At 47.3% G+C, this 17,793-nt stretch overlaps 1 protein-coding gene across 1 annotated transcript; it reads right to left on the reverse strand.

The window, feature by feature from the left end:
* Positions 1-7,424: 7,424 nt before the first annotated feature.
* On the reverse strand, positions 7,425-16,014 carry PPIF (peptidylprolyl isomerase F). Its single transcript, XM_030951592.1, has 6 exons — positions 15,568-16,014; positions 13,448-13,478; positions 12,505-12,593; positions 10,275-10,371; positions 9,490-9,565; positions 7,425-9,088 (listed from the first exon to the last, which is right to left on the reverse strand). The coding sequence occupies exons 1-6, from the start codon at positions 15,754-15,756 to the stop codon at positions 8,953-8,955; spliced, it is 618 nt and encodes a 205-aa protein (XP_030807452.1). The 5' UTR covers positions 15,757-16,014; the 3' UTR covers positions 7,425-8,952.
* Positions 16,015-17,793: the final 1,779 nt, after the last annotated feature.

The following is a 17,793-nucleotide window of genomic DNA, read 5'->3' on the forward strand; positions in this document are numbered from 1 at the left end:
AAATCAATGAAACAGAAGGTGGAAGGAAAATGTTATTTTGCCCTTGCAATGCAGGGCGCTGCTGACGCAGCTCAGGTGTGACACTGGCATCAAAGGACATTGCCTCCTGTGCGGTGGTGGGTGGGGGTGCCCCCCTCCACCCTGCTCCTCAGACGCCCTCTGAAACAGCTTTGGAAGGAGATGGCATCACCTTCATTAACTGAGGCAAGTAATTAAATAGGAGTAAAAGTATCGTCAGCATCTGGGAAATGCTGCTGTGCTGTCCACCCGCAGTGGTAACCAGCCCCTGCCTCCCTCCCTCTGCCTCCTCCACCTTAGTCAGGAGTCAGACCATCACAGCAGAGAGAAGCATTGGCTGCAAACTGCACAAGTCCCATTTCTGAGCATGGCCAAGAAGGGGGTTGTGCAAATAGGGGCTGGCCACGGCTCTGGGTTTGCATTCAGCAGGACCCCACAGGAAGGACATGTCAGCCAGCTGTCAGGGTACAGTCTGGCTGTCCTCTCTTGTGAATTGTGTGCTGAACAGATGCAGTTTTATAACTCTGCTTAAGGCGATCTGGGCCAGGATGGTTTCTGGGAAATTATTTCATATTATTGTGAAGAGAAAAAACCATTCCCTTTCATTTTGTAATGAAGGGAATGGTGCTGAAAAGGTGCAGAAGAGGAAGATGTGATTGTCTTGCCCACTGTCCCACACCAGTTTCTATGCTTTTTGCAACTAACCATCACACAATCCTCCAGTTCACCCCAGAAATGAAGTCATCCTTACAACTAAAAGAAACATCTAGCTTTCCTGGTTTTGTGCACTACTTCATCTGTGCACATGAATACTATTTTACAAAATCCAGGGGCATTAAACCACTTTTACAATTAATTTCAAAATAACAGCCAAAGAAACAGAATTAATAAAAGCACTAGAAAAATGAACTGATCTGCCTTGACCCAACATGACAGAGTAAGTCCCAACAAGTAGTTTGTAACAGCAGGCACCCCAGAGACAGCCAATCCACTGGTGATCTCCCATTTGGTGTCACATACTTCAAGTTTTCAAGCTCTGTGTGATCCTGCTCACCCTGCAAAGGAAAGCATTTAACTCTCTGAGTGGATGCTTTTTTTCCTCTACATATTAAATCCTTGCACCTTTTTTAGCTTCAGTGATTTAGGATTGATGCTTTCAGACAGACAAGCCACCCTCACACAGAGGGGAGCATGCCTGCAACCCAAAGGGATGTGGGACCACAGCTCAGAGCCAGGGCAGCTGCATCCACTTTTGCCCCCCAAAGATGTGTCAATGACAAGAGTCCAAGAGCTGCAGCCATGCCAAGAAACTCCCTGCAAAGGCTGAAGGCAGACACCCTGAGCCCCACTGCTAGTGCATGAGGGGCACAAACTGGTCATGGTCAGCAAATATTGCGCATGGTGGGAGTTCAGTTTCTCAGCAATGTGTGCATTTCACTGCTGAGCTGACTGGAAAGAAGATGGTATTAAGATGTGATTTCAGGCTGGTGATTTACAGGCAGCCAAAGGAATTGTGTGCTCTTGCTGCAGACTGGGGGAGTTACTTCAGTACAGGGCAAGTCCAGCTGGATGTCAGGGGGCGTGCATCTGCAGGCATCCCAATGCCCAAGTAAGGAAAGCACAAGAAGCGGCACATGAGTTCACCATTACCTGACAACCAGCAGCAGTGACAGCATTGCCACCATAACATCCCTCTGAGCACACGGCAGTGCCTGGCCCCACCGCCAGCCCCAGCTGGGTCAGGACAGGCAGCAGTGGCCACAGCCGGCATGTCACAGCAGCCCTGGGGAGCGGCGCCTGCAGGGCCCACAGCCTGCAGCTCTGCATCCAGCCCTAAGCCCAGAACTCGGGGTGGCACTGCTGCTCCGGAGGTGCAGGACACTCAAGCTTTCAGAGGGCACATCTGAGCACACTTTCTCCTCACAGCACCTGACAAACTCTGCCTGCAGTGCACTGACCCCCGGGAGCCACAGTCACGACCACGAGTTCTAGCAGAAAACGGGCAGCTTTCTCCGGGTTTCTGCTGGGCAGAGGCAGTAGGTGTCTCAGGGACTGATCTGGGTGGCCTCACAGCAGGAGTCAAGGCAGAGCTCTCTCCCTTGCAGCTCTCTTGCTTGACATCACCGGCTGTACACAGAGGGGAGAGGGCGGTGGCAAGCAGGGAGCAAGGAGGGAGCCATCCAAGCCAAGGGATATTTTTTCAGGCGGCTTCCAGCCAGGAACTGCTTGACCTGGAGTACGCACACTGTGCCCTGCAAAATTTGCCCCAGCTCTCGATGCGAGGTGCCTCCACAGACCCAAGAGTAACCTCAAAGACCTCTCTTGCCAGCCCTCGGTAACCAGCGCTGCCGACACCCACCCGGGCAGCACTCGGCGTTGTTTCCCAGTGCTCAGGGCCAGCCTACTGTCCGCATCCAGCAGTGAGTCAGGGGGCCCAGGGTTAGTGGGTTAACAGCTCGGTAACGTCATGGTCAGCTCGGGGTGGGGACCCGGGCTGCGGCCAGGGTTTGGGTGTAGCTCCGTGCTGGCCCGAGCTGTGACCCTTCCACTCTGACCAGCCAGCCCTCCTCGGTGCCGCTGCACGCTGCTCCCATGAGCTGCGCGTGTGCAGCCCCCTGCCAAGCAAGAATCAGACCGAAAAAAGCTTGAGCTTCTGCAGTTTAGGCAAGGAAATGTCCTTTAAAAAAAAAAAGCAGAAAAGAGTTTATAGGAGCCTGGCAACATCAGCAAAGCATGTGAGAGGCTGCAAGGCTGAGACTGCGTGCTGGCATCCCCCAGCTCTTAATGCACAGAATCACGCAGTTTTCTCAAAGGACACTTCGCACTTTGTTTAGCCTTGGCAACCATCAAGTTAATAGCAACGCTGCTTCCAAAAAAATAAAATTCTAACCAAACACTGACTTTTGTCAGGGAAGAAAAACCCTAAGATACTGCATAATTTGGGGCATGCACTGTTTAGTACTAATGCAAAATTTATTGCTCTGGCAAAGCCTAAATATTAGCAGCTGCTGCCTCCTCCTCGCACTCCTCTGCATCTCCAAGGATCTCGTGTCAGCTGTGCCAGTGGTGGGGTCGGAGCAGCGAGCGAGTCCCCCCAGGGCCGTGGAGCCGCGGCCAGGGCTCCTCCTCGGGCCGGTCCCGGCGGAGCAGCTGCCACACATCGCTGACAGATTGCCTTGGGCTGGCCGCTCTTCCAGAGACACCAGCGACACGAAAGCCTCTCGGGAGGAAAGTGCAGCTGGGGATGAGGTAGGACTGGAGGGGGAGAGCGTGAGCAGGAAAACCGCAAGACTCTTGTGCCTGCTAAAAATGATTCCCACCTAGTAATTTTAGCAGCTGTTGTGTTCTTCTGCCTACCTTCCTGGATGAATTTTAAGTAGGAGGTGAGTGAAAATGAGAACGGTGACAAAATTTCCCCCCACACCCCCCAAAACCTCTGTATCTGCACATTTTTAACTTCCTCTTGATCCCATCTTAAAGACACAGTCACCTATTTTCCCTAGTTAAGTAGTTTTTTGTCCTGGCTGGAAAAAAGGAACGAAAATTCACACCAGTGTTTCTCAAGGGTGGTTAAAAATGGTGACCTGTCAGGGAAGGATGGAGTGACACAATACATGCTCACAATACCTCACACCTGCAGGGCCAGGATGTGGTTGTGAAAAGAAAGGTGGCTTTCTAATAAATAAGAAATGAAGGAAGCCATGAAGCCACGGCTCCCTCCCAGCAGGTGAAGGAGGGTTTCTCTCCAACATGTGCCAGAGTGGGTCCCAGCAATGCCCTGCCTCTGCATGGAGCTGCCCCAAGGAGCAGCTGCCCAGGGAGGTCACTGTGCTGTCCCCTCACCCTACAGCTGCTCACTCACAGGTGCAGTGGCTGTGCTTTCCAAGGACGGGGGAGGACACCTGGAGAGGCCCTCCCAGAGCCCTGTGGTTTAGCAGGTGCTCTGCTGAAACACACACACACCCCAAACCACTCACAGCAAGGGCTGCTGGAAGTGAGCTGACACACACAACCTGAGTTTTAGTCCCCAAAACCATATATCTGCATAGTGAATGCAGGCTAACACCAAGCAGAGTGCATGGAGTGCTACCAATCCAGATGATGAACTGCTCCCTCAGGGGGCAGAGGTAGCCTGGAGCAGCAGTTCTAGAGCCTGAAGTTCAGTTACCTGCTCATTTATACTGCTCTTTCCCAGGACCTTTGGGACCTGACCACTTTGCTGAATTCCTGAGAGATGATGAGGTGTGCCTCTAAGTTATCCTCCACCCTTCTCAAACTCTATGAATCCCAACAACGATTGAATTTTAGGGGTTTGTTCACTTAACCAACTAATAAATAAGAAACACTTTGAGTCAGCATTATCCTCTGATATGATTGCACTGAACTCAAGCCAAAACCACCAGCAGTTTTATTTCCAGCTATGCTGCAGGACATCTTCATCATTGACAGAGAAAGCTACAGGTACTGACCACCCTCTGCAGCAAGGTGCCTCAAATCTTTCTCACGTGGACATGGCATCTACAGACAAACAAGCTTGTCTGCATTCAGATCCACTGTAAGAGAACCAGATCCCTCTCCTACCTCAGTTACCTCCCTTCCTCTTCCACCATTTAGAGCTCACAGTGAAGGTCCTCCTGCACCCCACAGCTCTTAAATCACACCCTCGGCCTCAGCTCTGACAAAAGTAAAAAAAGCATCTCTTTGCTCCTGTTCACCTCCCAAAACAGGGAACCACTTGCTTCTGCAGGAGCAGCCTTTCTGTCCTATAGCTCCCCCAGGCCTTCCTCTCCACCATGCCAGGGCACCATGAGTGACTTGTGCTGGAGCTCCTTCTCTTGGAGTATTTGGGGAGAAGTAAAAACCACTGCTGATATCCATATGCCTCTGTCTGCCCTCACCCAGCTGGCTAATGTGGGGAAATTAGTTTTGGTACACCAAGAAAAGTGTGCTCAGTCCCCTCCCACAAGGATGGAAATGAAGAACTGGGCTCCTTTCTCTCCCATGGGTCTGGCAGCTCACCCACAGCAGGGTGCAGGCTGGAGGTGGCCACAGTGCCCTGACAGATGCAGGGACCACATGGAGGCAGGAGAGCAAGGAAAGCATAGACAGAGCTGTACTAGAAAAATCAGAGCTGGTACTGGAGGCGTAATGTCAAGGCTCGGGTCAATTGTTGCCAAGCTTCAGTTTTTAGTTCAATAGTGCAACAAATTGATGTTTTGGGCTGTGAAATCCAGGGCAAAAATTCATCTGTGACCAGCTGGTCCATACAATGTTTTTAACAGTCAGACCCAAATAAGAAATCTGCAGGTCAAGATTTGAAAGCTTTTCACTTGAAGGTCAACTGCTTTTTAGCCTGGTTACTTCTAAATTGGGTAGAATGTGCTTGTCCAACTACAATTTCTCAGCTAGCAGCAGGACATGCAGATTGGCCTTGAAATGTCATGTAAAATGATTTGTACCCTCAGTAATTCACTTTGAGGTTCTGATTGTTGATATATTACTACCAGCAGAGTATACAGCATTACAAAAGAGAACAACACTTTGTACCTCAAATGTCTTGACTTCAAAGCATTTAAACTTTATAAACAAAGAGATATAGCCTCAGTCTAGCACCAAAGAAAGCAATTTATGTAAGCAGAAAGTCTGGAACAAATAATTAAAACATGAGACTAAACAAAAACATTTGTGAGTTTGTTGAAACAACTTTGAAATATAAACTCATTTTTTCTGTGTATATTTACTTGCACTTTACCTAAGGGTGTGCTTTCTTACTTGTGTTGCATCTGGAAGCACATCAGTGGTAGCCACGTGAAGCTCTCTGCAGGCTCTTTTCCTGGAGTGCCCCAGCCTCATTCCACAGGTGGTCTGGATGTGCCAACCTCTCTGACAGTGTACAGACGTTTATACTAAACATCCAGGTGAAAAATGGCAGTGGCACACCTGCCACCCCTCTGCTTTTCTCAGAGTCACTTCTCCATAGTAAGTACCTCTGTCCTCTGTGACCTGTTAGAGTTATGCAGGATTTCTAAACACTAGTTCCCCAAAAAACTGCTCTGGACGATACACTCAGCATCAACATCTTCCGTCACGCCTCAGTAAGCCACTGCTCACGGCAATGTACAGCCGCGGCTGGGAAAGGCACTACACTACCAATTTGTCTCATCCCGAGGAGCTGAAGCAGCCGCTCGGGGACAGTGGGGTGCAAGACACACAAGGGCAGCGTTGGGCCTTCAGGAGGGCAGCTCAGCGCACCCCGGGCGGCGCAAGGAGCCCGCGGGCACCCACCCGGCCCCGACCCCGCGCTCCCACACGGCCCCTCACGGCGGGACGGGCCGGGCCTGCCGCGGGCGCGGGGCGCCACCTGGCGGGCAGCGGGGCCCGCACACCGAGCGCTGCCACCGGACCGGGCAAGGATGGAGCGGAACACCGAGTGCTGTGACCCGGCAGGACAGGCACAGACAGGGACGGAGCGGGACACCGAGTGCTGTGACCCGGCAGGACAGGGACAGGGCGGGACACCGAGTGCTGTGACCCGGCAGGACAAGCACAGCAAGGAGCGGGACACCGAGTGCTGTGACCCGGCAGGACAGGCACAGACAGGGACGGAGCGGGACACCGAGTGCTGTGACCCGGCAGGACAGGCACAGACAGGGACGGAGCGGGACACCGAGTGCTGTGACCCGGCAGGACAGGCACAGACAAGGATGGAGCGGGACAGAGTGCTGTGACCCGGCAGGACAGGCACAGACAAGGATGGAGCGGGACACCGAGTGCTGTGACCCGGCAGGACAGGCACAGACAAGGATGGAGCGGGACACCGAGTGCTGTCACCAGGCGGGACAGGCACAGAGCAGGACAGTGAGTGCTGTGACCAGGTAGGACAGATATTTTAGCTCAGTAGTGAGAGGCAAAGCAATGCACCATCACCCCCTCTCTTGCTGGCTGCACCTGAATGACACCATGGCTTCTCAATACCAGCAGATCAGACCTGTGGTCATCTTATTGCAGGGGCTCCATACTGTTGTCTCCTTATAACAAAAGTCTCATACCTTCTTGGTGTTTCTCATGAGCAGCTCCTCAGAGCACTGACTCTTCTTCACAAGCAGCCAACTGACTCCAGCTCCCCTCTCCCCCACCCACCCCACTCTTTTACAGCATCTTCTCATTGCTTACAGCTGTGGCCTGTTAAAGTCAGGCCTGCTCCTAATCTTTGATAATTGGCCCAGCTGCAACTCCTAAGGGGTAAGATTACTTTCTACACTATCTTCATTTCCTTATATTCGATCCCCCTACACACACCCATCACAAAGTCAACAGCATTGAACAGCCCAGGTAAGCCCAAGAGGCTTCAGCTTCTCATATTCCTGCTTTCAAGAAGTGAACAGACTTTTTTTGTTTTTGGTGGCAGAGGTGTATTTAATAATTTTCACATACAAATTAAGAGAATGCACAAAAAATTGTTTTTGTATCCAAGTGAAATAAGCCAAACCAACACAATTTAATATTTAAAAAATACTACATTGATTAAGCAGCTACAGTGGAAAGAATAAAAAGCTTTTCAATTCCATTTTTTTTGCAAAATTACATTCTAAATACTACCTTGCACACACGAGTACAAAATAGTTTTAAACTCACATATTATCATCCTGCAATGAAAATAAATTCACATTTGAAGAAAGCCATCACATTTTTTCTCTAATAAATTATTGCACAAAACAATCATGTGTTTTTTCCCACAATCATTGATACTTTACAGCCTTAGTGATTCCAAAGGCAATGGTGTGAGATTCCAGCATTTGTTGCTGCTCAAGCACGCCACATAGAACATACATCCTGCTTTATACAAATGAAATGTCCTGAGCTGATCCGCTGAATTCTTTCCTTCTCTTGCATAAACGCCTACACTAACAATTTTGCTGCACTGACTGGGCCTTGTGATTCTGTGGTGACCAATTTTGACTGATGATGATGATACATAAGAAGAAATCATAATCCAAGTAATACCCAAGTTGGGCTGACTTCACAGGACCAACATGACAGAAAGGCAATCAAACCTATTTCTCACTCAAGCAAGCTCACTATACTGATTATATTCTCAAAGTACAAAAATAGGCCATATATTGAGAACTGAGCTGTATTCCTCACAGAACCAGATCCCAGAGCAGAAGCACACTTCGAGTTCACAGTTCCATAAAAATAAAAGTCCTGAGATCCTTTGGCTGGATTGAGTTGAGGTCCTATTGCCAGGTAGAGCTTCAGTAGTAGCCTAACTCAACCTAAAGCAATTTACTTAACCCAAAAGTCAAATTGCTCCACTGAAGCAGGTAAGGTAGAGTTTATTTTTAAAAAGTAGTCTGAGGCTGTAAGAAAGACTAAACCAGAATTAATTTTTAAGAAACCCACAGTTGCTCATTAAAACTCTTGGATAGAATTTAACTGAGACACAAAGAAAATGCCAGTGCTGTTGCAGACAGCCTTGAGAGCACTGGTCAGTAGTACTGCTTCAAAATGATGAGACGAACAACAGAATAAGAATTTATTAGCACCAAAGGACACATCACATTTCTCAATTTATACCTAACCCCCAACTGCAGAACCCCTGCTGTCAACTCCACCACCCATTGTAACAGCTGAAACATCCACATACTAAGGACAGTATCAACACTGCAGTCAGGTACACCCTGGGTGACTTCAGCACTTCTTGCAAAACACAAGGGGACTCTACCAAACCAGTGTGACTACCATGGTGGTACACTTAAAACATGCTTCAGTTACTATTTTAATCAATATTATTCAATATAAGTATAAAAGTTGGACCAAATTAAATAAAAAACACGGTTCCATAGGTGCTACTTGTGAGATAAGAAATGTTCAGGCGTTTTTATGATTAATTTTTCACAGCATCCAAGTTGTCATGAAGGGTAGGGCAAAAGGTCAGGACAGCTGGCCACAGTCAGTAATGACAATCTTTTTAGATGGTTTTCCACTCTTGGAACCAAAGCTCTCAATTTTTTTCACTACATCCATTCCTTCCTTTACATGCCCAAAAACAACGTGCTTTCCATCTAGCCTGTAAAACAAATACACAAAGGCAGTTTTACTTTAAACATGAAGACAGTGTTAGCAGATCTTCATAGCTCTCACCTGCTGACCAACTGTATGGCAAAGGCTCAACTGCCCTTCAAGTGACACGAAGCTTTATAACATGACTTTAGCTCTGGACTTTAGAAACATTCTGAGGGATAGCAGCCTTGTTGCTGTCACAGGTCTTCCTCCCTCAAGTAACAAAACCACTTTATTTTCCATTGGAATGAAGTAATCCGGAATAAACAACAAAACAAAGAACCAACCAATCAAACAAACAAAAAAATATCAACCCACAAGCAACATAAAAAAACTCCTAAGAAGACCCCAAACCCTTCAGATTCAGGCATCAATTAATGAGGTTAATCTGCAGGGCTGCGAACTTACCAGTCAGTTTTTGCAGTGCAAATGAAGAACTGGGATCCATTTGTGTTGGGTCCTGCATTGGCCATTGAAAGAACACCTGGAACAGCAGCAGCTCGTTAGACTGGTGTAATAAGTATGCAGTGCAAAAGACAATTTTCCTCTGCACATTTAGACTAAATGTGATAGTCTCACAGTATCTCCAAATAATTTCTAATGCCAACTTCCTGCCTTGGATTATTCCCTCCTTCCCAGCCCCCCTCGGTTCCAGAGCAACAGTGTTAGTAACATAATAATAGTACACGCCCTGAACACAATTAACACCAGCTAACCTCTCCTATGGTTCAACAGCAGCAGTCTCCTGGGACAAGGAAGTAACCACGCAAACAAGAGAGACTATAGAATTCAATCAGATGTCCTTTTGTATGGCCTTTCCTTTGCTTTTTCTGGTGTTAATTTCAGCTTAAAAGGACATACCTGTGTTACCTACTAAATAAAAAATGCCAGATTGCTTTGTTTTACTTCTGCAGTAATTTTCAAGTAAAAACTGAGGTCTATGACTTATGAAAGCAGTAATTTCACCTTTGGACAATTTTAAATCCCCTTATTGGCTGGCATATATTTGTAGAGCAGTCCACACAAATAAGCATATGCCAGGGACAGCACATTGTTAAATTTCTTTGATACTTCTGTAATTACCAAGTGACCCAGAAATCTAAAAAACCTTTTTTTTTTAAACCACATCTTCATAAACAACACTTTACTATAGGTTACAGTCTTCAAAAGGTAAAAAGAAAATGTTTATTTACCAGGTCCTACATGCTTAAGTATGAAATTTTCATCTGGAAATCTACTGCCATAAATGGATTTTCCACCGGTTCCATTATGATTTGTAAAGTCACCACCCTGAAACACAAAAAGGCATTAACTCTACTAACACACATGAACTGTTTCATATCAAAAGTGATGCTATGCAAATACACACACTTGCTCTAATGTAAAAGTGACAACATAAACAAATTTTCTTCAGGTTAAGGATGAGCATGGCCACTCAATTTAGAACCAGATGAAGGTACAGTCAGGCTAAAAGTAGATTTCTGCTCCAGATATTGCTGATATTCTCTATAACTCCTATAACCATCTCTCTGTGTTACCAGCCTTTCTCCCAAAAGTGATGCAACAAACAGCAGTAATTTTAAGAAACACCTCAAAGGCCTCAAAAGCAAATCACCTAAGTTCATTACCACAGGCAAGACCTCCCAACACTCCTTTTTCCTTCTCCTTTCTTCCAACACGTATAAACACTGGTCAGGATCTCCATTATTACCCTTTGCTATTTCTAGGTTTTGTTGTTTGTTACACCAGAGCTGTTAAGCTTATGTTAGCTGACTCCATGCTGCTTGCCAGAAGGGATGTGACCACCTGTCTCATGTTAAACACAAACAACCGGTTCCAACAAAAACCACAGTCATGGTGACTCGCAAAGGTGGCTCCCAACCACTGCTCCCAGCCACATGCCATCTCTGCAGGAGTGACACCACCTGTGCCAGAGAGAACTCATACCCAACAGGTAGTGCATGTGACCCTCAGCTTCCCCTTGTCACCCTGAGTAACCTCCTACAGGTGGTGTCACAGCTGCTCCTACGCAGTCCCAGAGCTATGTGCTGCATGCCGTGTGGGGCCACGGAATTGCAGAGTCCCGGATATGATGGCCCTCAATTAGGCCATACCAACTGCCTGAATCACATCAACAATCCATCTCAGCAAGAGCAGAAGTCACTACTGTTTTCTCTCACTTGACAATTGCTGAAACCCATGACAGTATTTCCACTTCAGCAATGACCTCTAAGTAATTCCTAAACATCAATTCATTATCTCACCGTACCATAATCAACCATCTAGCATCCTGATTTCCAGTCCAGCTGGGGGGCCAAAGCAGGGCAGGCAAGCAGAACAGACTTACAGAACTTCACGAATTCGTGACAGAATTCAAAGTAGAGTTTGTATTTTTTAATGTATTTCTCATCCCAGAAAGACTTCTAAACTCGATTCCCCTGTCAGTATCACAAAACCTTAGTTTGCATTCGAAAGGCAGTAAAATAGGTCCTTTACAGCACACCTGTCCCTTTTTTTCTTCTTAAAAATAGGTCATAAAACTAGGGCCTCTTGTTCCAACAGATGTGTTTTTTGCTTTAAAAAATAATTGAGAATAATTTATCAGTTAACAAATAAAGCATGCTTACTTATAACCTTCAAACTTTCTTAAATTTTCCACAGATTTTTTATAAAGCCATTCAACAATGCAATGTTGTTGAAATGTGCCCTTTTTTAAAGTAAGAGAGGACCACCAGAAATCCCGTGCACTACAGCAGCTTCATCCTGCTCATCTGCCAAGCACAGTACAAAAAGAGGCTTTCAAAAGGCTTTGTTGTTATTCTAGTTGCTGCTGTTTAAGAAAAAAAGATGTTAACATGCATGGGCTGTTGTCCAGAATTTCAAAAGATTTGTTCTTTAAACCAAAACCAAAATCCAGCTCAGGTTCATCACCCCAAAAATCAACTCAGACCAATCCTTTTGGTTTCCTTGTCCCCTCCACATTACAGAGAGGTTAAAAAAATACTAAAACACATTGTCTATTGTGAACAGATTATTCTGCTGGGAATAAGGAATGGACACGTTGTCAGCTCACAGAGAACAGTAAGGTGATTGTCATTCTACTCACAACTGCTTCTCCCAAGCAATGCCATGTTGTCAGCTCTGCCCCACACTAAAGTATACTGCTCTAATACAGCAGAAAGCCTTCAGACAGGCTTCTTTTGACCATCTACATATAACTTACATTTATTTGTACCAAAGGTGAGCTAAGCAACAGCCATTGCAAAAGGATCGGAAAAGCAAGTCATACTGTCACTTCTTTGTTGTTTTGTTAGCAAAGGTTAGAGCACAGCCATTTCAAATGTTTCTACTAGTCTGTTTCTAGAAATATGTAAACAATATAAAATTAAATTTAATAAAAAATTTTAAAACCCCCAACATTACCTGGCACATAAATGAAGGAATCACTCTGTGAAAAGTGGATCCTTTATACCCAAATCCCTTCTCACCAGTACAAAGAGCTCTGAAGTTTTCTGTGGAAACAAAGCATAAAGTATTATATTCTGCATCATATGTGGCAATACAAACACAACTGGATTAACCATGGCCCAAGATTATACACTTCAAAAACTTGATTGCATCTTTAAAGTGTTATCAATCTATCAGTTATTTCCATACTTTAAAAAAACCCTGGTATAAAGCCAAGAAAAAAAACCCTTATTTAGCCTCAGGACAGGGTACCAACATAAGTCTTTTCCATCTCATCTCCCTTTTATTTTGCTGTGACTCCAATTCCCCAACTCCCCCCACCTTTGCCTGTAGTCACAGGTTTCATTTTCTGACTTTTATGCCTTTGTTCTTTATAGCAGTTGTGAGGATTATGTCTTTTTTTAAGGATATTTCTCTACTAGGAACTAAAAAGTAAAAGTTTTTTTCAGAACCACTAAATAATCAGATGAGGAAGGAAACAAATGATAAAGCACAAGAACTTTCTAAAATTAATTCACTAATCAGCTAGTGACCAGAAAAATAAAACCCCATATGCTCTTTGGAAACTCTAAGAAAGACTACCCCTTTGATTTGCCCTTCCCCATTTGCTCTGGGGTTTGATTTTAATGTCAGCTACTGTGGTTTAAAGATATTTATTCAGCACCATTAACCCAGTATATGAACTGTACTGTCTTGGTGCAAATTGCAAAATGAAACTACCTGGAAAAATAACAAATTCCATCTCCTCACTAACACTTCCAGTCATATTTCTCCATATAACAATTGGGGATGGAACATGGAAAAACAGTTGTAAAGGGGAAAAGGACCTTCTCATTCCTGAAAATCACAATCTATAACTTAAGTATTTAAGTATGAAAATCTGAAGATGCTGCCTCACCTGCTGTCTTTGGGACCACATCAGCTTTTAGCTGTTAAAGAAAAATAAAAGGACAAAATCAGAAGTCAGCCTTTTCAAATGTAGATAAAAAACATTTACATGGGAGACTGGTACAACTGAACTCTCCTCCCAAAGTGTTGAGTTATCTGAAATCACAAGCCATCCAAAATTCCATGAATACCTCAAAACTTTCCAAGCATTTGGCCAGCAATGAAAAATATCCCCTCAGTGAAACCTTTAGCCAGTTAATGAAGAGCCACTTGAGCAGTGTCTTATGATTTCACTGATCAATACATAATCGAGCAGTACCTAAGAAGAATCTTCACAATAGACCCCAAGGATCAGAGTCTGGATACAACTAGAGAGACCAAAGTCCTCCCCCATCCCCTGCACAGAACCAGCTGTTGAAAATGACAGAAAAGGCAAAGGAAACAGAAGAGCAGAAAGTGTACATCAAAAACAACTTATGATGTTACATACACATTTGCAACCAATGAAAACTTCTGATTTTGATTACTGCACATCTTTTTACTAATCTTAAAAAGGGACATAAAACTGGCCATACCAGCCAGACCAGTTTTACCTAGCCGGACATCCTGACCGTGACCAGCAGCAGACACCTAGAAACAGCATGGCTGCAGTAAGAATTTAATATTCCTTCCCTAGGCCACTCTTCTCAGACAATAATAATAATTTGCAGCAGAAGACCACCACAGCTCAGCCAAAGATTCAAGGCAATGCTGCAATGCATTCAGACTTTCTCTAAGCTGGGCACACTAAAAAACTTTAGCATAGAAATTAAATGCTACCACAAGAAATACAGGAACATTACTGATATTTTTTTAATAATACCACCCAGATTTTTCATTAATGAATAAGGAACTTGAAGAGTAATATTTTTTACCTATGATTCTCTGAAATACTACCTCCTGAGAGCACAACAGCTGGAATAGTCCAATTTATTAATATGCTAACACTATCGATAAATAAAAATATACTGGGCTCTAGTCTCAAAGGAACCTCTTTTAGAGAGAACTCTGATGAATTATATTTTAAAAAAATTCTACAAATACAGACCCAAGGTGGGTGCTGGAGGCAGAAGGCCATACTGACTTCCCTCAGCAGGCAGCATTCCTAAGAGCTTCGTTCGCTCTCCAGCCCGTGGTTCTGGAGCACAGCCCTCAATGTCCCGTCCACACCGCATCTATCTGAGGCACATGCCGGCCCGAGGGTCGCCATGTACATAACGTGGCACACGGTGCCCACGGCGCTTTTGGTTTTTTTTATAAGAACAGATATTACAGAAGTTTTTCTCTTCAGGCCTTCCTTACATGGGCGAGCATTTCAGCGACAGGATTTTTAAGGATGGAGCCAGCTGGTACCCGGCTCTTGAGCTTGCTGTCAGCAGCGCGGTGCCCTTCGCTGCACGTGGAGCCGCAGGCTCGAAGAGGAGGCAGCTTCAGGAAACTGACACCCTCAGGATGCACAGGAACCACACAACGAGCGCCCAGCAAAACACAGGATGAAGCTGGGGGCGCGGCTGAAGGGCTCCACGGGCCGGCTGCCCCAGGAGCAGCGGCCCCCGGGGGAAGGCGAGGGACGCCGGTGCCGCTGGGACACCGTTCGCCCCACTCAAGCCAGCGGAACACGACAGCAGTGAGTTCATCCTTGTTCAGTATTTCTGCTTACACACTATGCAACTTCCTTCGAGGCTCTCAGCCACACCAGGGCCGTGCCCTCCGCCCCGGCCGTCCCTGGGATGGCCTTAGGGACCGGCCGCGGGCAAAGGCGGGCCGCGGCTCAGCGAGAGCCCGGGTCCGAACCCAGCCGCCCCTCCTGGAGGGACCGTACCACCGCCCTCTCGCCCCGGGACAGGAGCCCCAGGGCAGCCAGACAGCGGCTCCGGCAGGCGGCCGAGCCCCGCCATCCCCCGGGCCGCTCTCCCGCCCGCACCGGGGTGTGTGCGCCCTCGCCGCGGGCCCTGGAGCCGGCGCTGCCCGCCCGCCCTGACCTTGCCCGCTGCCCAGCCGCCATGCCCGGGGCCAGGCCGCCCTCGGCTCCGCAGCACCATCCCCTGGGCCCCGCGCCGGGCCGGCTTCCCGCAGCCTCCGCGCCCCTACCTCCAGCACGACGCGTCCCAGCGGCTGGTTGTCGGCGCCCACGTCCAAGTACACCACCGGGTTCGGCGAGCCGGCGCCGGCCCCGCTGCAGCCGCGGGTACCGGCCGCCCACATGCAGGCGAGCCCCGGCGGCGGCAGCAGGTCCCCGGGCGGGCGAAGCAGGCGGCGGGCGGCGCTCAGCGCCAGCATCCCGCGGGCAGGCAGACTACAGAGCGGGCGCTGCGACTCACAGACACGCGGACAGACACAAGGACACGCCGCTGCTGCCCCGCGGCCTTTATGGGCTCCGCCGCGGCGCCGCAGCGCCTGCTGGCGGCGGCGGCGGCAGCAGCGTAGTGAGATGGCGGCTGGGGCGGCGCGGGCTGAGGCGCCCTGGGGCTGCCCGGCGGGCTGAACGCCGGGCCCGGGCGGTGCCCAGCGGGCTGAAAACACAGGATGGAGCGGGATGCGCGCTAGAAGGGCTCCACGGGCCGGCCGGGGCGGAGCGGGCTGAAGGCGGGGAGCCCTCGGGCTCGCCCCTGCAGCCCTCTGTGCTGCCCCCTCCCAGCCCACCATTGTACAGCGATTGTTTGGGGATGTCTGAGGGAATCTCGTTTGTCCGTGTGGGGTTTTTCAGGGGTTTTCCCACATTTCCTTACAGCCCCCTTACCCCAACAGAGACGGAAAAGTTTCTAAAATTTCATCATTCCACACAATGGCTCCGGAGAGCACCTTGGTGGGGAATGCGGCGCGGCTGTCACAGGTGCGGCATAATTGGGATCGGCGGGGACACGGGAGTCGCGGGCTGCCCGTCACTCACCGGCAGCGCCCCGGCAGTTTCGGCACTGACGCGTCTCGAAACGCGGCTGTCCCTGAGTCACCCCGCAGCGCAGCCCCGGCCGTGCGCTCAGCATCGCTCCGGAGCCCGCCTGCGCTTGGGCCGCAAACCTGCCCCAGGGGTTACAGTAATAGCAGTCCCGGTTTAATTTAGTGAAATATCGCTCATGATTTATAGGATAATAACAATACATATAATTTTAAATTTTCTTAATTTAGCAACTTAGATGAAAGTACTCAGTACATATTGATATTACTTTTTAGATATTACTTTGAATTCTCCAGTTTCCATCCTGATTTCAGGTATAAGTACTTCCAAAAGTTCTTCAAATTCTTAATGCCATAAAATGTCTAAAAAAAAAAAAGAAAATCAAGCATGATTCTAATAGTTTTCACATTCCTTTGTAGGGGGATATAATATAAGAAAGATAGTGTAGAAAGTAATCTTACCCCTAAGGATTGCAGCTGGGCCAATTAGCAAAGATTAGGAGCAGGCCTGACTTTAACAGGCCACAGCTGTAAGCAATGAGAAGAAGATGCTGTAAAAGAGTGGGGTGGGTGGGTGAGAGGGGAGCTGGAGTCAGTTGGCTGCTTTGTGAAGAAGGCGTCAGTGCTCTGAGGAGATGCCCATGAGAAACACCAAGAAGGCATGAAACTTTTGTTATAAGGAGACAACAGTATGGAACCCCTGCAATAAGATGACAACATTTCTTGTATTATAAATTAGTTATTTTAATGAAGTTTACAGTAATGCAGCAATGTAACACAGTATAACAGAATCATACAAAGACAGCCCGTATGTGAGGAATAGTAAACTTTCAATCCCACCTAAGTTCTTTGTGCCAAGCAGCTAAAAGAGCCTTCATCAGTGACATTCACTGAATCAGCAGAAAGCTGTCAATCAAGGCACTGCCATGACCACAAAGATCAGGGCAGAATTATAATATGCAATTACAAACAACTGAGAAATCCTGGACGAACACCATTTTTCAGGCACATGCTCCAGACAGACCTTTAACTGCTGATGCTGTAGGGATGACTATAGCAGGTACCACACTCTGTAACTACAGAACCATATAAGCTATGTAAAAAGGTCCATCTTGTCCTGAGGGTCCACAGAAATGCCTAAGGAGGAGTGAAAATGGGGAGAGGGGTGTGTTATAGGCCAGTATACTTTCAACCTGATACTGCTTTCACTCCAGAGAACTTCCTGAGCTGACTTTGGTATGTAGCCATCTTTTTTTAATTCTGTTACTCCTCCCATGTACTTATCCACTCATTGGACCAGTTTTAAATCAGCAGCTTCCTTGGTGATGAACTGGAAGCTGCCCTTCCATAGGCCTGCTGCTCAGAGCATCAGGAATCTGTTTGAATATTGCTCCAATTGCCTTCATCAATGTGCCTTACTTC

Source organism: Camarhynchus parvulus, chromosome 6, assembly GCF_901933205.1.
Source record: "Camarhynchus parvulus chromosome 6, STF_HiC, whole genome shotgun sequence".
NCBI classification, from domain to species: Eukaryota; Metazoa; Chordata; class Aves; order Passeriformes; family Thraupidae; genus Camarhynchus; species Camarhynchus parvulus.

Coding starts and splice junctions, on each gene's coding strand:
- PPIF (XM_030951592.1), bottom strand. CDS start 15,756: ATGCTGGCGCTGAGCGCCGCCCGCCGCCTGCTTCGCCCGCCCGGGGAC. Junction 13,479..15,567: donor TGGGACGCGTCGTGCTGGAG/GTAGGGGCGCGG, acceptor TTTCTTTAACAG/CTAAAAGCTGATGTGGTCCC. Junction 9,089..9,489: donor TGCACTGCAAAAACTGACTG/GTAAGTTCGCAG, acceptor TTTGTTTTACAG/GCTAGATGGAAAGCACGTTG.